General features: G+C 45.8%; 1 protein-coding gene across 1 annotated transcript in view; it reads right to left on the reverse strand.

Annotated features, from left to right (window-relative positions):
- The window catches only part of LOC139273031 (stonin-1-like), a 249,855-nt gene that overhangs the window by 214,336 nt on the left and 9,075 nt on the right, over positions 1–26,444 (reverse strand). The window contains exons 2-3 of the mRNA XM_070889313.1: positions 12,629–14,465; positions 9,188–9,390 (exon numbers count right to left, since the gene is read on the reverse strand). Of these exons, the coding sequence (XP_070745414.1) occupies positions 9,188–9,390; positions 12,629–14,390 (1,965 nt within the window). The 5' untranslated portion in view covers positions 14,391–14,465. The remainder of the gene's footprint in view (positions 1–9,187; positions 9,391–12,628; positions 14,466–26,444) is intronic.

The raw sequence follows: 26,444 nt of genomic DNA on the forward strand, positions 1-26,444 counted from the left end.
ACACGCTTCCATATCACTTCTCAAACCCTCAGGTCAACATGTTACTGCCATAATCTTAAAACTATAGTCAATATTTGTTACAATATAATGCTGGAGATTATGTACACTGCAGTTTTCATTGGGTCACGCAATCTCCGGATTTGTCCGGATCTTCTCCCTCGATTCTAATCCACTTCTTTTCAATTTCAACCTGCAGTGAAAAACATTCCAGAATAAGTAAGGAGGAATTGCATCAACTAGATAAACAAGAGAGAGATAAAAGTTAAACTAGTAACTAAACAAGTCTGGTTTAATTTGATGTGTGAGTGGCTTTGTTCAATCGGATATAAGGAATCGACAACTTAACCAAAAATAAGTCACCCATTTTGAGGTGGCCTAAAACACCAACACTCATGGGCTATTGTGTTCAAGTGACTTATTCTTCACAAAATCACTTAGGGCTAGATTTTTGATTGTCGGCGAAAATGGTAGTTTTACGCCAAAATTACCGTTTTCGCTGCGCTACCGTTTTTAGGCCTAAATTTCGGCCTTTACATCAGTAAAGTGGGCATTGCACGAGGATTCGTGGCGCAAATTGCGAGTTTTGGCAACTTTAGTCTCGGCCCGGTAATATTGCGAGAGAGGCCTTGGGAGTGGGGGGGAAAAAAAATTCAAAAAATATTCACAAAACCCTTACCTACTAAATCGGTGGAAAAGAATTAAAAAATAAAAACTTTAACTTACCTTTTTTGCAGGTCTTCATACTTACTGCTGCTGGCAGGGCTGCACCAACAGGTGTGACTCTGTCGGTATTCTGGGCGTGGCAGAAAGAGACAAAATTACAACGGAACGCAATATGCGACATTGCACGTCGGCACACCTCTCGCCGGCAGTACGTGGAAGTGCCGCCGCAAGGAGGTGCCCAAGGATCCCGCTAATCGGGTTTTCACCACGGAGGGTCAAATCGCGGCAAAAACCCGATCGCAAAATCAGTAAAATTCTAGCCCTAAGACTTGTATCCAATCTTACTGAAATAAGATTTTTTTCTTTGATATACATAGGTGATGTGTTCCATGATGAAGTATAAATTTTAATTTGCTGGATAAACACCGAGGCATCAGAATTATTGCTAATATACTATCCAAAATTAAATCTATCTGATAAATTAAAATGTCATTTTTGAGAGTTGCCTACACTGGGGACGGGGAGAGACTTTGTCCTGATTATTAGTTTGGGACCCAAAGCCTCCTTCTCCAGGGACAGGGAATATTGGAGAGCTTTGCTAGGAATTCTGGGCTCTTCTGGGAGTGGATTAGAGCACATTTTTAAAAAACTTTTCTCACTTAGTTCCCTTTTTTGCTCTTTTTGAGTTATATAGGGCCCAAATTTGCCCAGGAGTAGCTCTGTTTTTTTTGGAGCAACTTGATTTTTCTCGAGTATCTTAAAAATCCCCATTCTGCACATTTAATTTGCGCCAGTGTAAGTGAGTTAGTTAGGATTTTTTTAGTTTAGTTTTTTTTTTCAAAAGGGGGCGTTACCAGCCACCTCCGCCTGTTTTGGCCATTTAAGCTAGTTTGGACAGCTAATAGTTGCTCCAAGCTAACTTAGGCCAGCGTATGTGGCCACTTGTGGCCGCACAGAAAACCATGCGGAGAGTTAAGAAATCAGCGCAGGTAGCCAGAGATGGGGGTAGCAAGGGAAGTAAAAACAAATAAATAATTAATAAAAACTTCATATCAAAGCTCTCCTCCTCTCTCCCACCCCCACCCCCCCCCCCTCCCCCCTCCCCCCCACCCATCAAAACAAAGCACAACCATCAATAAATAAAAAATAAAACTCAAGTTCTAGCTGGCCGGGGAAGTCAGCGGGCCGGCTGGTACGAGAGGCCACTCGGCTGGGGATAGGGGTGGGAGAATGCATCAACTCAATAACACACCGGCAAGCCCTTCGGCCAGGACTAGGGGCGGGAGAACGCACTGACTCTCTCTTCGAGGGACTTCACTGCACTTCTCTGAGGGACTTCACTGCACTTCTCCGAGAGACTTCACTGCACTTCTCCGAGGACTGGACTTCTCCGAAGATGGGACTTCTCCGAGGATGGGACTTCTGCGAGGGACTTCTCTGAGGGACCTCCAGCTGGGGGCAGGAGCTACTGCGCATGCGCGAAATCTCCAATGCGCATTCGTTGAGCTGCCGGCACTGTTTTTTGCGCAGGGCCCTAGCTCCATCCCCTAATGGACAGACCACGCCGCGCTAAGCCATGGGAGAGGCCACAGAGCGGGGAGAATACAGAGCTACATTTTCGGCGCCATTTTGGGAACAGTAAGTCGGCGCACCTCAGGTAAGTGCGCTGAAAAAAACGGAGGGCCAAATTTGGGCCCATAAAAGGGAATGAAAGAGTATAATTATCATTAGATTGGTACATTTGTAACATACTTTGTGGTACTGGCGCTACATATGTTGAACTAGATATCAGCCTGTGTTTCATTTTGTTGTTTGTTGTTCAATTTAAAATACATAAAAGGTTATCTATTAATAAAAGACTATTATTTCAGCTTCTCTGATATTCCATGCAACTGCCTGTAAACCTCATGGGCAAAAAATACCACATCCAAGGACTTTTTGGGTTGAAATTACCCCGATATATAACAAATACATTAACGTGTTCATATGAAATTACTTTGTCCATTAATGTAATCCATTTATTTTAAATGGGTTTACACTTGTTAAAATATGGACAGAAAATTTTCATACAAAACGTTTGTGTGATATTAGTAACAATGTGATTTCGACTTTTTTGAATTCATGAACATAAGAAGTAAATGGAAAATGCAGTGGGCAGATAGCCAGCTAATGGTGACAATTTTTTTTCTGTTTCCTTCTGTTCCCTGTTATATCATCCATCGTTCCATGAACAGAGAGAAGGTAAGTCATCATAACACCAACTGAAATTCTCACCTGAAAAACAGCCAACCGGCAGAGAAAATCGGGCAAAGTCAGAGTCCCACACCCCATGGAGAAATGGGCAGAGCATGCTCAGTGCGTGCTAGTCCTGCTTTCTTCAGCCGTTGGGAGGTCTGGAGGGACCACTGGAGGCCTCTCCGAAAAAGTAAGTTTTCTGTTTGTTTTTTTTAAAGATTTCTGTGGGCCAGGAGGAGCTGATGTTCTCCTCGAAGTCTCACAAAAAATCTTCTGGCCTGTTGCCCAGAAGGGGAGGGCTATTCTTGTCCAACCCCCCTCCCCTCGCCAACATCCACTTCCCCACAAAACAAGCCTTAGTCGGCAACCAGCTGCATGCGACAGTTGGCCAATTTTCCAACGCAGAAAACATGCAAGCTGAAGCAGAGCGACAGAGAAATGTTACGGACAACATTTTTTACTGGAATCTGCCGCACGGTAATTCCTAGGTACTGTGGGCACACTGGTGATATCGCGCCTGTTTGGTGCCCAAATAGAAAACTGCCCCTTAAATGTCTGCTTCCAGGATATTTCTAACCAACAATTGTACAGCAGTTACACAAGATAAAAATGATCTATTTGTAGAGTTACTGGTGTCTCTCAGTCACATTTTAATATCCCATTTTATGCAGGATAGCAAGACTTAACTGAGAGACACAGGTAACTGTGCCGACAGATCCTTTTATGATATTTAGGAGTGGTAGGGAATGGTGTATACTTTCCTTTCAATCTTGGTATTCAGTCTAGTTCCTAGTCAATACCAAATCCACAGCAGTAATTTACCATAAGTTGGCAGGATTTGTAGCCTGATACAGTACAGGAGCCATAGGGTTGGATAGAGCAGGAAATAAAATGTGAGGCTCAGGACTATCACCTCATTTGGGTCTTCAAGGGTGTTTACCGAGAACTAGGATTATGGCCTATAAAATGAGCTTTTCTAAAATTTCACCCATTCTATAGCTATCCTAGGAATCATTAATGCTGACACACTGGATACAAAAACTTGAAATCTTTTAATTTCCGGGTATTTAACATCCTTATTTCAGAAGGCACAAAATTCACTTACAAAAAAAAAATCAGGGTAGAAAACTGTAACCGTACTTTTTCAAATTTCCAAAGAGCCTTGTAAAAACTGAAACCACATCATTCCATTTCACAGTCGGTAACAGGAAACATTTTCACGAGGAATATTTATCATTCTTTCCAATGGTAGCTTTCTACATTCCAGAGGAGAAGTTTCAATCTACATAAATAAATTGATTGCAAATTTATAGCTCTTGTGGTGTGTCAGGCTGACTAATCCTGCCAACTTGGTTTCTATTGTGGATTTGGTACTGACAAGAAACCAGATTGTGAATACCAAGTTTTCCTTTGACGTAGGCCCAAAAGTTCATTTTTTCTCTTGTAAAATCAGAGCTACAATGTTAGATTACACGGGGATATATATGTCATCTCAGGTGCCATGGGCTAATGGTAACCTAATGGAAATTCTATGCCTTTATTAGCCGAGGCATAGAATACAAGAGCAGGGAAGTTATGCTTGAACTGTACAAAACACTGGTTAGGCCACAGCTAGAGTACCGATTGCAGTTCTTGTCACCACATTACAGGAAAGATGTGATTGCACTGGAGAGGGTACAGAGGAGATTTATGAGTATGTTGCTTGGACTGGAGAATCTTAACAATGAGGAAAGATTGGATAGGTTAGGTTTGTTTTCTTTGGAACAGAGGAGGCTGAGGGGGGACCTTACTGAGGTGTATAAAATTTTGAGGGGCCTGGGTAGAGTGGATAGAAAGGGCTTATTTCCTTTAGCAGAGGGATCAACAACCAGAGGGCATAGAGTTAAAGTAATTGGTAGGAGGTTTAGAGGGGATTTGAGGGGAAATGTTTTCACCCAGAGGGTGGTAGGGGTATGGAACTCACTGCCTGAAAGGGTGGTAGAGGCAGAAACCCTCACCACTTTTAAAAAGTACTTGGATATGTACCTGAAGTGTCGTAAGCTACAGGGCTACTGACCAAGAGCTGAAAAGCGGGATTGGCAGGATAGCTCTTGGCTGGCCGGTGCAGACACGATGGGTTGAAATGGCTTCCTTCCGTGCTGTAAATTTCGATGATTTTATGAGTGAATCACATCAAGTAGATTTGTTGAAATATCTAAGATAAAAAGCTTTGCTGCACACTGTATTTAGGAAGTCCTTTTAAGCAGTTCTTCATTTCAGCTTTTGAAGAATTGATCGATCCATGTGTCATGTATCTTACATGGCTACTGTTGGTACTATCTAAAGGTGTGCCACTAGGGGCATTGCAGTGGGAGACTCGTAGGTTACCTGTACAGGTAAAGCAAGTAAGGCTCTCTTAAAGGAGGCCTGCAACCCACTACAATTAAAGGGACAGTTCCACACATTTAAGCAATGTAACAGTAATTGTAATCTAGAGACGAAAGGTGCAACGGATTATGTAAAGTGTGTAACCGATCGTGTAAAATGTGTAACTGACAGTCAGAATTGTAGATTTGCAATCAGCGAGGAAAAGTTGCGCAATCATGATCGGACCCCTAGAGTGTCCATCATAAGCAAGGAAAAGCTGTGCAATGCAAGATTCCCCCTACACGCAACCAATGCAGCGGGCAGACACCCATCGGGTGCACACAGGTCCAGTGAGCTACCCAATGTTGTAGCCTGCGTCCCGGGGACCTGAGTCAGGCACCACGAAATGTGGCCACAAGCAGCCAACACACACGAGCTGCGAAGCAAGCGACCTCAGCAGGCAATGGCAACGGTAGTGATACCATGCCCTGGGTCGGCTCCACCTCTCAGGCAACCGATGGCCCCAATGGCCACAAGCCTGAAGGAGCAGACTGCACCAAGGCCATACCCCTAGATGTAGGGTCATCCGCCACTGTTCCCCCAGAGGAAACAAACACCAGCCGGGATTTCAAACCAAGAGAGTCTCAGGTCAGCGAATCAGCAGTTCCCTGTGCACTGCTAGACGGAAGCTCCTCAGGGAGCAGCTGGGACCCAGGGCATAAAGGAAGGACATGGGGGGGTCACAGACATCTGTGAACCTGCATGAAGCTAGAGACCACGGCAACAGCCCCGAGAGCAGGCCACGCGAGCTAACCACGCTCCCCACTGCCAGCACCGGGCACTGAGCTGCCACCAGACTGCAGGGACACAACCCAGCAGCTCCGGGACTAGCTCGTCCTCACGCACCGGTCAAACACACAAAAAAAACGCAACACCCACTTACCTGAACTTGAACGTGCATCAATGTTAGGAGCCCCCGCCACAACAATATGGGAAAGGGGGGAGAATGGAGTGGTCAGGAACACACACACACAAACAGCAACAACCAGCACGCTACTGCACCTAGTACCACCCAAGGTTGAGCCGGCCCGCCAGAGATCTACCAGACAGAACCCATATAGAGCTACGCCCAGAGCACAGTTAATGTAGGGGCGATTTACACTGAGGGTTCAGGGGGGAGTGATGTCATGTATCTTACATGGCCACTGTTGGTACTATCACAAGGTGTGCCACCAGGGGGGCACAGCAGTGGGAGATTCGTAGGTTACCTGTACAGGTGTGCCTGGCCTAATATAAAAGGCAGGCCACCAGGTGTGATCCTCACTCTGGAGTTAACTAATAAAGGACTAAGGTCACTACAGTTCAAGTACAAAACACTGTCTCGTGGAATCATTGTTAGAGCATCTAAGGACATAACACCATGGAACAAAATAGCCAAGAAGAGAGATCCCCAACTGATGAAACCTTTCAGCACACTTCAGTCATCATACTTCTAATGTCACACTTCTGTCACGCTTCAAAATCACACATGTATATGTGAATATCTGTGTCATGAATTAGCAACTAATGGCAACTAAACAGCTGGAATTCTAACAATAAGTAAATAGCAAGAGGAGTTCAAAGCACCAATCGTGAAGTTCAGACTACTACAAATCAAAAAATGAGTAGTCTGCAGCAATTACCAGTAAAAAAAAAATGAGCCAATTAAATCACCAGAGGAGCAGGAGTAGGTCATTCGGCCCCTCGAACCTGCTGATATTCAGTGAGATCATGGCTGATCTTCTACCTCAACTCCACTTTCCTGCACTATCCCCATATCCCTTCATTCCCTTGACATCCAAAAATCTATCTCTGTCTTGAATATACTCAAAGACTGAGCCTCCACAGCCCTCTGGGGTAGAGAATTTCAAAGATTAACCACTCTCTGAGTGAAGAAGTTTCTCCTCATCTCAAACCTAAATGGCCTACCCCTTATTCTGAGACTGTGACCCTTGGTTCTAGACTCTTCAGCCAGGGGAAACATCCTCCCTGCATCTACCCTGTCAAGCCCTGTAAGAATTTTGTATATGTCAATGAGATCAACTCTCATTCTTCTAACCGCCGAGAATATAGGTCTAGTCTACTCAATCTCTCCTCATAGGACATTCCCCCCATCCCAGGAATCAGTCTGGTGAACCTTTGTTGCACTCCCTCAATGGCAAGTATATCCTTCGTTGGGAAGGAGACCAAAACTGTACACAATTCTCCAGGTGTGGTCTCATCAAGGCCCTATATAATTGCAGTAAGATGTCTTCACTCTTGTACTCAAATCCTCTGTAATAAAGGACAACATACCATTTGCTTTCTTAATTGCTTGCTGTACCTGCATGTTAACTTTTAGTGATTCGTGTCCCAGATCTCTCTGAACACCAACATTTCCCAATCTCTCACCAACATCTCTCTATTTTTCCTACCAAAGTGGATAACTTTGCAGTTCACCACATTATATTCCATTTGCCATGTTCTTGCCCACTCACTTAGCCTGTCTATATCTCCTTGAAGCCTCTTTGCATCCTCCTCACAATTCCCTCCTAGCTTTGTATCATCAGAAAACTTAGATATTTTACATTTGGTCCCCTCATCCAAATCATTGGTAGATTGTGAATAGCTGGGGCCCAAGCACCAACCCTTGTGGCACCCCACTAATTACAGCCTGCCAACCCGAAAATTACCCGTTTTTTCCTTCGCTCTGTTTTCTGTCCGTTAACCAATCCTCAATCCATGCTAGTGTATTACCCCAATCCCATGAGCCCTAATTTTGTTCAGTAACCTCTTATGTAGCACCTTATCAAATGCCTTCTGAAAATCCAAATACACCACATCCACAGGTTCCCCTTATCTATTCTGCTAGTTACAACCTCAAAAAACTAACAGATTTGTCAAACATGATTTCCCTTTCATAAATCCATGTTGATTCTACCCAATCCTATTATTATTTTCTAAGTGCCCTGTACCTGGGGAACTACGATGTCCTTAATAATAGCATTTTCCCTACTACTGATGTCAGGCTAACTGGTCTGTAGTTCCCCGTTTTCTCTTTCCCTCCTTTCTTAAATAGCAGGGTTACATTAGCTACCGTCCAATCTGTGGGAACTGTTCTAGAATCTATGGAATTTTGGAAGATGACAACCAATGCATCCACTATCTCTACAGCCACCTCTTTCAATGATGTAGGCCATCAGGTCCAGGGGATTTATCGGCTTTCAGTCCCATTAATTTCTCCAGTACTAATCCATAATAGCTTTTAAAAGACACTTTCAGAGAGCCGGCACAAATGCAATGGGCCAAATGGCGTCCTTCTATACTGTAAATATCTTTGATTCTATAAGTCCTGAGCACTATGAACACAAGGCCAAGACTCTCAGTTGATAACAAACGAACAGGAATAGGAGACCCTGTGAGATCTAGGTGGTGTGAGGAACAAATAAAACACATGAGAACAGCAGTGCAACCACATACAAAGAGTTTGGGTCAGGGCAGTTCTAAGATTTGGAGCAGGGGGAGACCCATGCCAAAATAATTTGTAGGGGAATCACATTCTCTCATCCCTCCCCTGTGAGTGCATCAGTGATGGAGTAGAGAACCCAGGGTTCTGAGTTGGGGAGCAAAGAATTTAGGAAAAAAATGTTGGGATGCAGAGAACTCTTGAGGACCCACTGGTAGGTTTTGGGACTGAGCACCCAACCTGCTAATAACATCACAAACTGAGTTAGGAACTAGAAAGTTCTGGCCCGACTGCAATGCTGGTTTCATACAAATCCTTTCAAGTTACTTTACTATGTTGCAGTGTTTAATAAGAAAGCAGGTTCAAAATCCTGTTTTACATGAATGTCCTGACTGTTTACTACACAACAGAATCTCAAAACAGAAACACTTTCAAACAAGATGACTATATAAAAATGACCTGGTAGTGGTATCGAGCCTTTAGCTGAATGTGCTTCTCTGGTTGGATGTCGCTTTCTGACCCAAATGACTTCACTTTGGCTTTGGAAGCGGACGTTTCAGGTACCTCAAATTCCACAGCAGAGAATGGCTCCCAGTCGGAGGGTATTTCTTGGTCTGAACCCAGCTCAAGTTTGCAGGAAAAACAGTGTGGATGGTCAGATGCTGCAAGATAAAATGAGAGAAGTATTATTTCACTGAGGTGGGGAGGGATAAATTGACCACAATCCAATCTATGTAGCAATTTTTTTCAAGCCAGGACTAAAATTGATGATATTCATTACAGCTGTTAGATAAAGTTTTATATATTGAAATTACTGAAATAGCCCCCAATATTAAAATAATAATGTCTAAAAATCCAACAGCCACTATGTGAAGTATTATTATTTAATGCCATTACTTCCATTTTCAAAGAATAAATTTATTAAGTAATGTTTTATTAATCGTTACGTCCATGGTGGAGTCAGTTTTCAATGATATCATCGCCAAATTTTCTTTTCTTTGATTGTATTTTCTGAGATTGTCCGCTGACATATCATAAATTTCCAGTGGAAAGGGGAGGCAGGTAAATGTGCTCCCAGGTTTCGACTAGTGCCACTCTGAAACCAGATGGTAGAAGAATTTATGAGATTAATCCAAGCTGACACACTTGCTATTATTCTTCCCTTCCTGAGGGTAAGTGCTTCTCCTTGGCTTAGCTCAGCAGCTGATCAGATGAGTCATGAGAATGGCTGATATTGGGAAGTGAAAATTGTTAGATTTACTTTTTGGGCAGTTCTTCTGCGGTTAGGGCGAAGGCAGACTGTGGAAGCAGAGTAGTAGGGGCTTTACGCTGATTATATCATTTAGAGTGAGTGACAGAACTGCCTTAATGACCATAATCTTCCCTTGCTAAGGGAAACAATGGACACAAACCTTACCCGACACTTTATGGAAGTTTTTGTCCCTCCTTGTGCCAAAGTCCTTGTAGATCCCCTGACTCTGTGTGCATGTAAGTATATTTATATATATTTTAAAATAATGAACTTGATGGTCTCCTGTTCTGACTGTTCATGATTAACCCGTTTCGATAAGATCACCTCTCATTTGGTTATTACTATTCTTTTACACTTTAGGAGATAAATATTAAAATTTTAGAATTAATGAAAGATTGAGTGTTCAAAATTAAATTCTTTTGATTTGATGTCATGTAGACATGAGAAAATTCTTATGTTATGATTGGCTATCAGTATCTACGTGTACATCACCAGCTTAATGTTCACCAGATGACCCAGTTTCTACATTCTGACTGTTCTGCAATGAGGCAATGGCAAACATTTAAAGATCACATGGATGAACTTCAACAATTGTACATCCCTGTCTGGAGTAAAAATAAAACGGGGAAGGTGGCTCAACCGTGGCTAACAAGGGAAATTAGGGATAGTGTTAAATCCAAGGAAGAGGCATATAAATTGGCCAGAAAAAGCAGTAAACCTGAGGACTGGGAGAAATTTAAAATTCAGCAGAGGAGGACAAAGGGTTTAATTAGGAGGGGGAAAATAGAGTCTGAGAGGAAGCTTGCTGGGAACATAGAAACTGACTGCAAAAGTTTCTTTGGATATGTGAAGAGAAAAAGATTATTGAAGATAAACGTAGGTCCCTTGCAGTCAGAATCAAGTGAATTTATAATGGGGAACAAAGAAATGGCAGACCAATTGAACAAATACTTTGGATCTGTCTTCACAAAGGAAGACACATATAACCTTCCGGAAATACTAGGGGACCAAGGGTCGAGTGAGAAGGAGGAACTGAAGGAAATTCTTATTAGTCAGGAAATTGTGTTAGGGAAATTGATGGGATTGAAGGCCGATAAATCCCCTAGAGTATTTAAGAAAGTGGCCCTAGAAATAGTGGATGCATTGGTGATCATTTTCACACAGTCTATCGACTCTGGATCAGTTCCTATGGACTGGAGGGTAGCTAATGTAACCCCACTTTTTAAAAAAGGAGGGAGAGAGAAAACGGGTAATTATAGACCGGTTAGCCTGACATCAGTCGTGGGGAAAATGTTGGAATCAATTATTAAAGATGAAATAGCAGCATATTTGGAAAGCAGTGACAGGATCGGTAGAAGTCAGCATGGATTTATGAAAGGGAAATCATGCTTGACAAATCTTCTAGAATTTTTTGAGGATGTAACTGGTAGAGTGGACAAGGAAGAACCAGTGGATATGGTGTATTTGGACTATCGACAAGGTTCCACACAAGAGATTGGTGTGCAAAATTAAAGCACATGGTATTGGGGTAATGATTTGACGTGGATAGAGAACTGGTTGGCTGACAGGAAGCAGAGAGTAGGGATTAATGGGTCCTTCTCCGAATGGCAGGCAGTGACTAGTGGGGTGTCGCAGGGCTCAGTGCTGGGACCCCAGCTATTTACAATATACATCAATGATTTAGATGAAGGAATTGAGTGTAATATCTCCAAGTTTGCAGATGACACTAAGCTGGGTGGCGGTGTGAGCTGTGAGGAGGATGCTAAGAGGCTGCAGGGTGACTTGGACAGGTTAGATGAGTGGGCAAATGCATGACAGATGCAGTACAATGTGGATACATGTGAGGTTATCCACTTTGGTAGCAAAAACATGAAGGCAAAATATTATCTGAATGGCGGCAGATTAGGAAAAGGGGAGCTGCAATGAGACCTGGGTGTCATGGTACATCAGTCATTGAAAGTTGGCATGCAGGTACAGCAGGCGGTGAAGAAGGCAAATGGCATGTTGGCCTTCATAACTAGGGGATTTGAGTATAGGAGGAGGGAGGTCTTAATGCAGTTGTACAGGGCCTTGGTGAGGCCTCACCTGAAATATTGTGTTCAGTTTTGATCTCCTAATCTGAGGAAGGACGTTCTTCCTATTGAGGGAGTGCAACGAAGGTTCACCAGACTGATTCCCGGGATGGCAGGGCTGACATATGAGGAGAGACTGGATCAACTGGGCCTGTATTCACTGGAGTTTAGATGAGAGGGGATCTCATAGAAACATATAAAATTCTGACGGGACTAGGCAGATTAGATGCAGGAAGAATGTTCCCGATGTTGGGGAAGGCTAGAACCAGGGGGTTACAGTCTAAGGATAAGGGGTAAGCCATTTAGGACCGAGATGAGGAGAAACTTCTTCACTCAGAGTTGTTAACCTGTGAAATTCCCTACCGCAGAGAGTTGTTGATGCCAGTTCGTTAGATATATTCAAGAGGGAGTTAGATATGGCCCTTACGGCTAAAGGGATCAAGGGGTATGGAGAGAAAGCAGGAAAGGAGTACTGAGGGAATGATTATCATGATCTTATTGAATGGTGGTGCAGACTCGAAGGGCCGAATGGCCTACTCCTGCACCTATTTTCTATGTTTCTATAATGGAATATACCTGAATTCTTGTCAGGTAGACTATCAATCCTCCAGACAATCGCCCTGAAAGCGTGTTCGTACTTAGCAGTGCCAATGGTGACTTGCATTACTGGTTCACCACCTGTCGTGCTAACAGAGCCAAGTCGAGCATTCCGATTCATTTTAGCCTTCAAGGACTTCTGTCTGAAGAGATTCACGGTGCGAAATATTTTGGACCAAGCCATGGGAACAGGAAACCGTATCATCACCTTTTCACAATGCTTGAAAGGCAGCATGTTTTGGAGATTGGAAAAAGCAGAGGACATGACTAGAAATGCTTGCAATTCTGTGTAGGCTCCATGAACAGTGACCAGACCCTTTAACAAAAAGGGAAGTTCGGGATTATCACAGACTGTTTTGAAGCGCATCAGCTCCAATCTACAAGCATCAGGAGGTGTGAATTTAATGACTCTAGATTTCTCAAACTCATTTTGTTTCACACACTTATGAACACGGTAGTCACAGATCTGAATCCATGTGCTATGCATATCATTTTTCGAGTAACTGCGGTCTTTGCTCTGAAGCTGTAAATCATTAAGAGTCAAAAAGCATTCAACATTGCCATTAGTGAAGCACAGACAATGAATGTGAGTCACCACTGAAGCTTCAAATAGTTTTCCTTCTCTTGTAAATTTTCCCCAGAAGTTGTCTGTTATTTCAAGCGTCATTTCTTGCTCTTCATAGTTCTTTCTGTGCTGTGTAAGTGGAGTCAGCTTCATAAGCTCCTCTTCAACTGCAGCAATGAAGTCTGTGAAGTCCCTGTAGTCAGTTGTTCCAAGCTTTAACAACTGCTCAATCTCCGCCTCATGTAGGATTTCAGTTTTTGGGTGATATTTGCGTTTTTCTGTGTATGACACATGTTCAATCTTCACCGTGTGGATCTTTCCTGATTCCTTGTAGTTCTCAAGCTTGGGTTCTGAGAGTCTGCAGTAAGGTTGCAATTGCAATTCTTTAAAAGGTTTCTCAAGGCCCTGCTCATAATATAGTTGTAAAATTCCACCAGCCAGGAGGTTCAGATAGATTGGACCCCACTGACGAGAAGACATTATGTTCTTCTTCTCAGGGATCCTCATCATTAAAGGCCAACCATCTTTGCACTCGAGTCTGAAGAGATTCCTAACAATAGGTGAAGACATTTGAGTATTAAGTTGTTTGCTTTCTGAAGATGAACTCTGTGAAGGTTGGCAGTCCTCTGCTTGTATCTTTTCAAGCTTTTGGCAAAGAACAATCAGAGTGGAATTACTCTGACTTTTATAGTGTCCTCTCATTTCCTTGGGAGGATGGTTAGCATGAAAAAAAGTGTTTGTGGCATTAGCAGTTGAGGTGTTACTGGCCTGCTTACTTTCCTGTTCATGGTGAGAAGCACCAGTCTGTGAAATACATCTCTGATTCCAAAATGGGTTAGTGTATCCATTCTCATTATTGTGCGACCTAAACTGATTGGTTTGTGACAGTTCCTCTATCTTGAAGAAGTAGTTATCCCTAGACGTGCTTGATGTAATTGGAGCCTGAAGTCCAGAGGTTGGGGTGCAAGGAAAGCTTGAGAATGGTGAAGAAAGAGGTGTGCTACTTCCAGAGGAAGATCTTCTGGATGTGTCACGTTGAGAAGAAAGGCTCAACACCAAGCCATTGGATTTGAACCCATGATTATTCCCATTATCTGATTTGAATGACCCTTCCGGTGACTGGAAGCCATAATCATCATCAAAAGTGACCCAGTTTGGATAACTGGCAGAACACATATTTTATCCTATATGTTTAATTCGTAAATAACTCCTCTTTTCACTGTTCTGGAACGTTAGTTGTAACGTACCCTGCTGAAAGAACAAAATAAAAACAATATTTATTTTCTTACTTTAATTCAGTAATCCATTGGTACGAAATGTTTAATGATATGAGATTACAGATGAACAGAAACAGAACTATCTTTTGTTAAAGTGGCCTTAGTGGCCTTGAAGTTTCATCGTAATAGCAGAATAATACATTGGGCATTATGTAGTATGCTGCTGCTGACCTTATACATCATTCAACTTACCATAAGCAACAACTTGGCGTCCCAAAGCGCTTTACAGTTAATGAAGTACTTTTTGAAGTCTCGTCACTGTTGTCATGTGGGAAATGCAGCAGGCAATTTGCGCAAAGCAGGCTCCCACAAACAACAATGTGATAATGACCAGATAATTGGTTTTAGTGATATTGATTGAGGGATAACTATTGGCCTGGACACAGGGATAACTCCCCTGATCTTCTTCAAAATAGTGCCACGGAATCTTTTACGTCCACCCGAGAAAATGGGGCCTCGGTTTAATGTCTCAGTAAAAGACGGCACCTCCGACAGTGCAGCACTGGAGTGTCAACCTAGATTATTGTGCTCAAGTCCCTGGAGTGGGACTTGAACCCACAACCTTCTGACTCAGAGGCGAGAGTGCTACCCACTGAGCCACAGCTGACAATAAATGGTCGGGATAAATGGTCCATTCTCTGGTTGGCAACCAGTAACTAGTGGGGTGCTGCAGGGATCAGTGCTGGGACCCCAACTATTTACAATCTATATTAATGACTTGGAAGAAGGGACTGGGTATAACGTAGCCAAGTTTGCTGACGATACAAAGATGGGAGGAAAAGCAATGTGTGAGGAGGACACAAAAAATCTGCAAAATGACATAGACAGGCTAAGTGAGTGGGCAAGAATTTGACAGATGGAGTACAATGTTGGAAAGTGTGAGGTCATGCACTTTGGCACAAAAAATCAAAGAGCAAGTTATTATTTAAATGGAGAAAGATTGCAAAGTGCCGCAGTACAGTGGAACCTGGGGATACTTGTGCATGAAACACAAAAGGATAGTATGCAGGTACAGCACGTGATCAGGAAGGCCAATGGTATCTTGGCCTTTACTGCAAAGGCGATAGAGTATAAAAGCAGGGAAGTCTTACTACAGCTATGTAAGGTATTGGTGAGGCCACACCTGGAATACTGTGTGCAGTTTTGGTTTCCATATTTACAAAAGGATATACTTGCTTTGGAAGCAGTTCAGAGAAGGTTCACTAGGCTGATTCCGGGGATGAGGGGGTTGACTAATGAGGAAAGGTTGAGTAGGTTTGGCCTCTACTCATTGGAATTCAGAAGAATGAGAGGTGATCTTTTCGAAACATAGAAGATTATGAGGGGGCTTGACAAGGTGGATGCAGAGAGACTAGAACTAGAGGGCACGATCTTAGAATAAGGGGTCACCCAGAGATGAGGAGAAATTTCTTCTCTCAGAGGGTTGTAAATCTGTGGAATTCGCTGCCTCAGAGAGCTGTGGAAATTGGGACATTGAATAAATGTAAGACAGAAATAGACAGTTTCTTAAACGATCAGGGGATAAGGGGTTATGGGGAGCAGGCAGGGAAGTGGTGCTGAGTCAATGATCAGATCAGCCATAATCTTACTGAATGGCGGAGCAGGCTCGAGGGGCCGTATGGCCTACCCCTGTTCCTATTTCTTATGTTCTTATTAATAAGTGTCCCACTGTGAGAACATAAGAACATAAGAAATAGGAACAGGAGTACGCCATACGGCCCCTCGAGCCTGCTCCACCATTCAATAAGATCATAGCTGATCTGATCATGGACTCAGCTCCACTTCCCCGCCCGCTCCCCATAACCCCTTATCCCCTTATCGTTTAAGAAACTGTCTATTTCTATCTTAAATTTATTTAATGTCCCAATTTCCACAGCTCTCTGAGTCAGCGAATTCCAGATTCACAACCCTCAGAGAAGAAATTTCTCCTCATCTCTGTTTTAAATGGGCAGCCCCTTATTCTAAGATCATGCCCTCTAGTTCTAGTCTCCCCCATCAGTGGAAACATCCTCTCTGCATCCACCTTGTCAAGCCCCCTCATAATCTTATACGTTTCGATAAGATCACCTCTCATTCTTCTGAATTCCAATGAGTAGAGGCCCAACCTACACAACCTTTCCTCATAAGTCAACTCCCTCATCCCCGGAATCAACCTAGTGAACCTTCTCTGAACTGCCTCCAAAACAAGTATATCCTTTCGTAAATATGGGGACCAAAACTGTACACGGTATTCCAGGTGTGGCTTCACCAATACCTTATATAGCTGTAGCAAGGCTTCCCTGCTTTTATACTCCATCCCCTTTGCAAAAAAGACCAAGATATCATTGGCCTTCCTGGTCGCTTGCTGTACCTGCATACTATCCTTTTGTGTTTCATGCACAAGTATTCCCAGGTCTTGCTGTATTGTGGCACTTTGCAATCTTTCTCCAGTTAAGTAATAACTTGCTCTTTGATTTTTTTCTGCCAAAGTGCATGACCTCACACTTTCCAACATTATACTCCATCTGCCAAATTCTTGCCCACTCACTTAGCCTGCCTATGTCCTTTGACAGATTTTTTGTATCCTCCTCACACTTTGCTTTTCCTCTTATCTTTGTATCGTCAGCAAACTTGGCTACTTTCGTCCAAGTCAATATAGATTGTAAATAGTTGGGGTCCCAGCACTGATCCTTGCGGGAAGGAAAGGATCAGACAGGGTTCCTGCTTCTGATCACTCTCCACTGACTTGCCATGGAAAATATTTGTCAGGATGCTGAATGAGGATAGCATCGAGCTTGGCCTGCCAGCACATACTATCTAGGCTCATTCATGAAAAGTGACAACTTTGAAGGCCGCCAGCACATGGAACCAAAGCCCAGCAATAGTCAATGTCTTCAGGAGAGCAGGAGGGAGCAAACCGTCCTTCTGGTGCAATGGTGCATTTTATACATTCTCCTCTATACCCTTGAGCCGTGTATTAGAAATGGGGGACAGACGCTGAGAAACAGCGAATCACACAAAATGCTTCAGGAAAATCTTACCCAACTGCTGATGTGCGCAGTGATTTTGAATCAAAGGGCCCAAATTTCCCCAGGAGTTGCGGTTTTTTTGGAGCAACTAGATTTTTTTGGAGTAACTTAAAGATCACAATTCTCCCCATTTAAGTTGCTCCAGTGTAAGTGAGTTAGTTACGTTTTTTTTAGTTCAGTTTTTTTCCCCAAAAGGGGGCGTTACCAGCCACTTACACCTGTTTTGGCCATTTAAGCAAGTTTAGCCAGCTAAAACTTACTGCAAACTAAGTTAGGCCAGAGTAAATGGCCACTTTTGTACGTTCTGAAAAACCCTGCGGTGAGTTAAGAGATCAGCGCAGGTAGCCTCGAAATGACAGTGTTATGATAGGAATGCTAGTTTTTTTTTTAATCCCAAGCAGCGAGACTGGACAGGGTGTAGGTGCTATCAGCCTGATTATAAACTGAGTATATTTTTACGAAAGATAGCTAGATATTAAAATACTGGAAAACCTTTGAAGATTCTTTTCTCCACCCCCCCACACCCCACCCCGCTGGATCAAAACTCTTCCCCTCTCCCCCACCCCGCCGGATCAAAACTCTTCCCCTCTCCCCCACCCCGCCGGATCAAAACTCTTCCCCTCTCCCCCGCCATGGCGGATCAAAACTCTTCCCACCCCTCCGCCCACTGCCCGCCGGATCAAAACTCTTCCCCTCTCCCCCGCCATGGCGGATCAAAACTCTTCCCCTCTCCCCACCCCGCCGGATCAAAACTCTTCCCCTCTCCCCCGCCATGGCGGATCAAAACTCTTCCCCTCTCCCCACCCCGCCGGATCAAAACTCTTCCCCTCTCCCCACCCCGCCGGATCAAAACTCTTCCCCTCTCCCCACCCCGCTGGATCAAAACTCTTCCCCTCTCCCACGCCATGGCGGATCAAAACTCTTCCCCTCTCCCCACCCCGCCGGATCAAAACTCTTCCCCTCTCCCCCGCCATGGCGGATCAAAACTCTTCCCCTCTCCCCACCCCGCCGGATCAAAACTCTTCCCCTCTCCCCCGCCATGGCGGATCAAAACTCTTCCCCTCTCCCCACCCCGCCGGATCAAAACTCTTCCCCTCTCCCCACCCCGCTGGATCAAAACTCTTCCCCTCTCCCACGCCATGGCGGATCAAAACTCTTCCCCTCTCCCCACCCCGCCGGATCAAAACTCTTCCCCTCTCCCCCGCCATGGCGGATCAAAACTCTTCCCCTCTCCCCACCCCGCCGGATCAAAACTCTTCCCCTCTCCCCACCCCGCTGGATCAAAACTCTTCCCCTCTCCCACGCCATGGCGGATCAAAACTCTTTCCCTCTCCCCCGCCGGATCAAAACTCTTCCCCTCTCCCCCACCCCGCCGGATCAAAACTCTTCCCCTCTCCCCCGCCATGGCGGATCAAAACTCTTCCCCTCTCCCCACCCCGCTGGATCAAAACTCTTCCCCTCTCCCCCACCCCGCCGGATCAAAACTCTTCCCCTCTCCCCCGCCATGGCGGATCAAAACTCTTCCCCTCTCCCCACCCCGCCGGATCAAAACTCTTCCCCTCTCCCCCGCCATGGCGGATCAAAACTCTTCCCACCCCTCCGCCCACTGCCCGCCGGATCAAAACTCTTCCCCTCTCCCCCACCCCGCCGGATCAAAACTCTTCCCCTCTCCCCCGCCATGGCGGATCAAAACTCTTCCCCTCTCCCCACCCCGCCGGATCAAAACTCTTCCCCTCTCCCCCGCCATGGCGGATCAAAACTCTTCCCACCCCTCCGCCCACTGCCCGCCGGATCAAAACTCTTCCCCTCTCCCCCACCCCGCCGGATCAAAACTCTTCCCCCCCCCCTCCCCCCCGGCAAAAACTCTTCCCCCCCCCCCCGCAAAAACTCTTCACCCCCACCCCCCCAAAACTCTTCCCCTCCTCCCCCACCCCCGATCAAAACACTTCCCCCCACCAACCTGTCTCTTGTAGCCCTCAACGTGGCCTATGCGGCAGGCCACTCGGACGGGGATAGGGGCGCCGAACATCGCGTCGTCCCTTCGGCCAGGGAAAGGGTCACCCAGAGCCAGGACGCACTGAGAGGGCCAGGAGCTACTGCACAAATGCGCAGCTGCCGGCACTCTTTTCGGCGCAGGGCTGTAGCTCCGCCCACCACGCGTTCCGATGCACTGCGCCACAGGCCACAGGCCTGGAACCAACGGGGAGAATACGGAGGTCGGATATCGGCGCCGTTTCTGTACGAAGGCGCCATTCTAGCAGAGGGGGCAAACTTGGGCCCATAGAAACCATAGAGGGTGCTACTAACTGAGCCACAGCTGACACAATATATCATAAAAGTTTTGTACCAGACATCATGCTTCATTCATAGTGTTAAATTTAGCTACAGCTGCAATTTAGATGCAAACTTTATGAAAAAAGAACACACAATCCAGTTGTCATGTTCGTAGGCCATGTATACTAACTGCAGGTGAAGGGTCCACAGCCAGCTAGGGAATGGAAGACCAGCAGGAAGAGCAGTGCAAGGAAGGTAGTGCAGGGGTCCCCTGCGGTCAACGCCCTGCAAAACAGATACACCGCTTTGGGTACTGTTGAGGAGGATGACTCATCAGGGGAGGGCAAGTTCATGGCACCGTGGCTGGCTCTGCTGCACAGAAGGGTGGGAAAAAGAGTGGGAGAGCTATAGTGATAGGGGACTCTATTGTAAGGGGAATAGATAGGAGTTTCTGCGGCCACAGCTGAGACTCCAAGATGGTATGTTGCCTCCCTGGTGCAAGGATCAAGGATGTCTCGGAGCGGCTGCAGAGCATTCTGGAGAGGGAGGGTGAACAGCCAGTTGGCGTGGTACATGTAGGTACCAACGATATAGGTAAGAAGCGGGAAGAGGTCCTACAAGCTGAATTTAGGGAGCTAGGAGTTAAATTAAAAAGTAGGACCTCAAAGGTAGTAATCTCTGGATTGCTACCAGTGCCACGTGCTAATCAGAGTAGAGGGAGCAGGATAGTTAGAATAAATACGTGGCTTGAGCAGTGGTGCAAGAGGGAAGGATTCAAATTCCTGGGACATTGGAACCAGTTCTGGGGGAAGTGGGACCTGTACAAAAAGGACGGTCTGCACTTGGGCAGGACTGGAACTGATGTCCTAGGGGTAACATTTGCGAATGCAGTTCGGGAGTGTTTAAACTAATATGGCAGGAGGATGGGAACCTATGCAGCGAGATAGGGCGAAGTAATATGGAGTCAGAAACAGATGGTAGAAAGGTAAAAAGCAATAGTGGAAGGCCGAGTAAACAAAAGGCAAGAAACAAAAAGGGCCACACTACATCATAATTCTAAAAGGACAAAGGGTGTTAAAAAAACAAGCCTGAAGGCTTTGTGTCTTAATGCAAGGCGTATCCGTAATAAGGTGGATGAATTAACTGTGCAAATAGATGTTAACGGATATGATGTGATTGGGATTACGGAGACGTGGCTCCAGGATGATCAGGGCTGGGAACTCAACATCCATGGGTATTCAACATTCAGGAAGGATAGAATAAAAGGAAAAGGAGGTGGGGTAGCATTGCTAGTTAAAGAGGAGATTAATGCAATAGTTAGGAAGGACATTAGCTTGGATGATGTGGAATCTATATGGGTAGAGCTGCAGAACACCAAAGGGCAAAAAACATTAGTGGGAGTTGTGTACAGACCTCCAAACAGTAGTAGTGATGTTGGGGAGGGCATCAAACAGGAAATTAGGGGTGCATGCAAAAAAAGGTGCAGCAGTTATCATGGGTGACTTTAATATGCATATAGATTGGGCTAACCAAACTGGAAGCAATACGGTGGAGGATGATTTCCTGGAGTGCATAAGGGATGGTTTTCTAGACCAATATGTCGAGGAACCAACTAGGGGGGAGGCCATCTTAGACTGGGTGTTGTGTAATGAGAGAGGACTAATTAGCAATCTCATTGTGCGAGGCCCCGTGGGGAAGAGTGACCATAATATGGTGGAATTCTATATTAGGATGGGGAATGAAACAGTTAATTCAGAGACCATGGTCCAGAACTTAAAGAAGGGTAACTTTGAAGGTATGAGGCGTGAATTGGCTAGAATAGATTGGCGAATGATACTTAAGGGGTTGACTGTGGATGGGCAATGGCAGACATTTAGAGACCGCATGGATGAACTACAACAATTGTACATCCCTGTCTGGCGTAAAAAATAAAAAAGGGAAGGTGACTCAACAGTGGCTATCAAGGGAAATCAGGGATAGTATTAAAGCCAAGGAAGTGGCATACAAATTGGCCAGAAATAGCAGCGAACCCGGGGACTGGCAGAAATTTAGAACTCAGCAGAGGAGGACAAAGGGTTTGATTAGGGCAGGGAAAATAGAGTACGAGAGGAAGCTTGCAGGGAACATTAAGACGGACTGCAAAAGTTTCTATAGATATATAAAGAGAAAAAGGTTAGTAAAGACAAATGTAGGTCCCCTGCAGTCAGAATCAGGGGAAGTCATAACGGGGAACAAAGAAATGGCAGACCAATTGAACAAGTACTTTGGTTCGGTATTCACTAAGGAGGACACAAACAACCTTCCGGATATAAAAGGGATCAGAGGGTCTAGTAAGAAGGAGGAACTGAGGGAAATCCTTATTAGTCGGGAAATTGTGTTGGGGAAATTGATGGAATTGAAGGCCGATAAATCCGCAGGGCCTGATGGACTGCATCCCAGAGTACTTAAGGAGGTGGCCTTGGAAATAGTGGATGCATTGACAGTCATTTTCCAACATTCCATAGACTCTGGATCAGTTCCTATCGAGTGGAGGGTAGCCAATGTAACCCCACTTTTTAAAAAAGGAGGGAGAGAGAAATCAGGGAATTATAGACCGGTCAGTCTGACATCGGTAGTGGGTAAAATGATGGAATCAATTATTAACGATGTCATAGCAGCGCATTTGGAAAGAGGTGACATGATAGGTCCAAGTCAGCATGGATTTGTGAAAGGGAAATCATGCTTGACAAATCTTCTGGAATTTTTTGAGGATGTTTCCAGTAAAGTGGGCAAGGGAGAACCAGTTGATGTGGTATATTTGGACTTTCAGAAGGCTTTCGACAAGGTCCCACACAAGGTCCCACATTAATGTGCAAAGTTAAAGCACATGGGATTGAGGGTAGTGTGCTGACATGGATTGAGAACTGGTTGGCAGACTGGAAGCAAAGAGTAGGAGTAAATGGGTACTTTTCAGAATGGCAGGCAGTGACTAGTGGGGTACCGCAAGGTTCTGTGCTGGGGCCCCAGCTGTTTACATTGTACATTAATGATTTGGATGAGGGGATTAAATGTACTATCTCCAAATTTGCGGATGACACTAAGTTGGGTGGCAGTGTGAGCTGCGAGGAGGATGCTATGAGGCTGCAGAGTGACTTGGATAGGTTAGGTGAGTGGGCAAATGCATGGCAGATGAAGTATAATGTGGATAAATGTGAGGTTGTCCACTTTGGTGGTAAAAACAGAGAGACAGACTATTATCTGAATGGTGACAGATTAGGAAAAGGGGAGGTGCAATGAGACCTGGGTGTCATGGTACATCAGTCATTGAAGGTTGGCATGTAGGTACAGCAGGCGGTTAAGAAAGCAAATGGCATGTTGGCCTTCATAGCGAGGGGATTTGAGTACAGGGGCAGGGAGGTGTTGCTACAGTTGTACAGGGCCTTGGTGAGGCCACACCTGGAGTATTGTGTACAGTTTTGGTCTCCTAACTTGAGGAAGGACATTCTTGCTATTGAGGGAGTGCAGCGAAGGTTCACCAGACTGATTCCCAGGATGGCGGGACTGACATATCAAGAAAGACTGGATCAACTGGGCTTGTATTCACTGGAGTTCAGAAGACTGAGAGGGGATCTCATAGAAACGTTTAAAATTCTGACGGGTTTAGACAGGTTAGATGCAGGAAGAATGTTCCCAATGTTGGGGAAGTCCAGAACCAGGGGTCACAGTCTAAGGATATGGGGTAAGCCATTTAGGACCGAGATGAGGAGAAACTTCTTCACCCAGAGAGTGGTGAACCTGTGGAATTCTCTACCACAGAAAGTTGTTGAGGCCAATTCACTAAATATATTCAAAAAGGTGTTAGATGTAGTCCTTACTACTAGGGGGATCAAGGGGTATGGCGAGAAAGCAGGAATGGGGTACTGAAGTTGCATGTTCAGCGATGAACTCATTGAATGGCGGTGCAGGCTCGAAGGGCCGAATGGCCTACTCCTGCACTATTTTCTATGTTTCTATAGTCACACAAGGTATGCCACCAGAGGGCACTGCAGTGGGAGACCTGAGGGTCACCTGCATAGGTGTGCAGGGCCCAGTATAAAAGGCTGCCCACCATGCTTGTGCCTCACTCTGGAGTTACAATAAATGGGACTACGGTCACAACAGCTCAAGTACAATGGAGTCATTCATAAGAGTATTAAAGACATAACAACTGGCAACGAGATTATGAACTTTCACGCAAAAATGACATGTTGGGGCATTAGAAAAGTTCTCAGGGTGAAGATTGGGAAGCCTTTACGGAGCGGCTCGACCAATATTTCATAGCAAATGACCTGGTAAGCGATGATCCGACCACGCTGGCAGATAAGTGCAGAGCTATCCTGTTGACCAGTTGTGGGCCCGTGGTCTAAGGCCTCGCTTGCACCAGAGAAAAGAATGATCAAGTCATATGAGAAGTTGAAAGTGCTAATTTGGGACCAACTCAAAGTGAAGAAGAGCATCCTCATGGCCATCGATTTTATACACACTGCCGCTCCCAGGGCCAGGAAATCGCGAAGTTCGCTGCCGACCTCAGGAGGCTGGCAGGACCGTGTGAATTTGGCACGTCCCTCGCCGATGTGTTGCAGGACTTCTTCATAATTGGCATTGGTCATGAGGCTCTTCTTCAACGTCACTCTGCAGGAGGCCATCAGCATCAGCCAGGCGTTCATGACCTCAAGCTGCAGCTCCAAGCAGATGACGACTCACTCTCAGGACTCAAACCTGGCAAGGACTGTAAATAGAGTGGTGCCTTTCACAGGCAGAACTGTTGAATGTGAATCTGCCCAGGGGAGAGCGTACAGGCCTCCGAGTCTTTTAACTCAGAGTCCGCCGAAGGGTGCAAATGTAAGTCGAGGAGCACCATGCTGGCATTGCAGAGGTAATCACAGGGCTTATCAGTGTCAGTTTAGAGACTGTGTGCGCAAAGGGCCACCTCCAGCGAATGTGCAAAAGAGCTGTGACTCACCACGTGGAAGAGGAGTCAGCAGATGGCTGTGAATCCAGCGCGGATTACGAGGAGATGGCTAGAGAGGCAGCTCAGTCCCAGGACGAAGTGTATGGAGTATATACAGGCACCACAGATTGTCCTCCAGTGATAATGGAAGTCGAGATAAATATCGTTCCAGTCCTCATGGAAGTGGACACGGGGGCGGGTCAGTCAGTAATGAGCCAGGAAGCCTTTGAAAGGCTATGGAACGATCAAGCTGAACGACCCAAGCTGGTCCCGGTTCAGGCAAAGCTGCACACCTACACCAAGGAACTGATATCAGTTGTTGGTAGTGCGGGTGTAAGTGTTTCCCATGATGGCGCGGTGCACAATTTACCATTGTGGATTGTTTCAGGTGATGGACCAATGCTGCTTGGAAGAAGATGGATGGGGAAGATTCATTGGAACTGAGAAGACTTCATCCCTCCAGCGATCAATGTCCCCCGTGCTCAGAGGCAGAGCAAGCCCCCACCTTCAGTGGGACCATGCACCGGAGAGCAGATCCGCGCAGCCCCCGAGGCACAGACCGCTCATCACGACTGCATGGCGATGATCCGGCCGAGACGACCCGAACGCACCTTCCTGGTTTCAGTGGCAGGACTCCTGGGGAGGAAGATTGGATCCGAGGGCGCCTTCCCTGCTTCAGTGGCAGAATCCCTGGGAAAGAAGATCGCGGCAGTCGACATCGTGGACAGGGAAAAGATGGCGTCCAAACCACGAGGTGCAGCGCTAGTGGAGCAAAGACACGTGGTTCCACGCAAGGAAGACGACTGGGGTAAAAGTAGTAAGGCCATTTTAAAAGAGGCCAGCAACCCGCCATTTGTGAATGAACTGCTTGAAATTGGTAACCAATGTAAAAGTCCAGCTGTAACGAGTAAAATGTTGTTGAGCGATTCGGGTGCAAATTGCAATCAGCCAATGTAGCGGGCAAACACCTAACGGTCGTACAGAGGTCCAGCGGGCTACACAATGCTGTAGCCTGCGTCCCCGGGACCAGAACGATGTATCATAAAGTGTCCCCACAGCTGACAGAAGTAGATAAGTCACAGCGTAAACGATCCCCGGAGAGCAGACACACCGGTAGCGATACCCTGCCTCAGAACGGTTTAACATTGCAGGCACCCAATGGCATGAACCGCCACGGGCCAGAAACAGTAAACTGCGCCTATGCTCGCAGTCCGCTACCGTCACCCACCACCCAGGTGGAAAAGGTGCAGCCCACAAACCCACTCGCCATCACGGCAATGTCCAAGAGCGAAGGGTCACCCGCAACGGTTCCTCTGAATGGGACCTGGATCAGCCAGGATCCCAAACTAGAGAGTGCTCACAATGGTGCCCTCAAGGAAGGCGAGTCAGCAGTCCCGTGAACTGCTAGACAAGACGAGGCAGCCCCACCGTCGCTTAGACGAAACGTTCACTCACTCAGACCGCTTCCCAGGGAGCAGCAAAAGAAAAGGACAGGGAGGTCACAGACACATCAGCTGTCTTTGGGCCTGCCCGACACTAGGAGTAACGGCAAGAGCCCTGAGCTCCGGGAACTCGAGCAAAATGAGCTCACCTCACCCACAGACCCACTAGCATGGGGTGCTGCGCCGCCACCAGATGACCCGGATCTCATCCGGCCGTGCTGGAACTAGACTGTCCTTGTGTACCTGTACTGATATACCTG

The sequence above is a fragment of the Pristiophorus japonicus genome, chromosome 9, assembly GCF_044704955.1.
Source record: "Pristiophorus japonicus isolate sPriJap1 chromosome 9, sPriJap1.hap1, whole genome shotgun sequence".
NCBI lineage: Eukaryota > Metazoa > Chordata > Chondrichthyes > Pristiophoridae > Pristiophorus > Pristiophorus japonicus.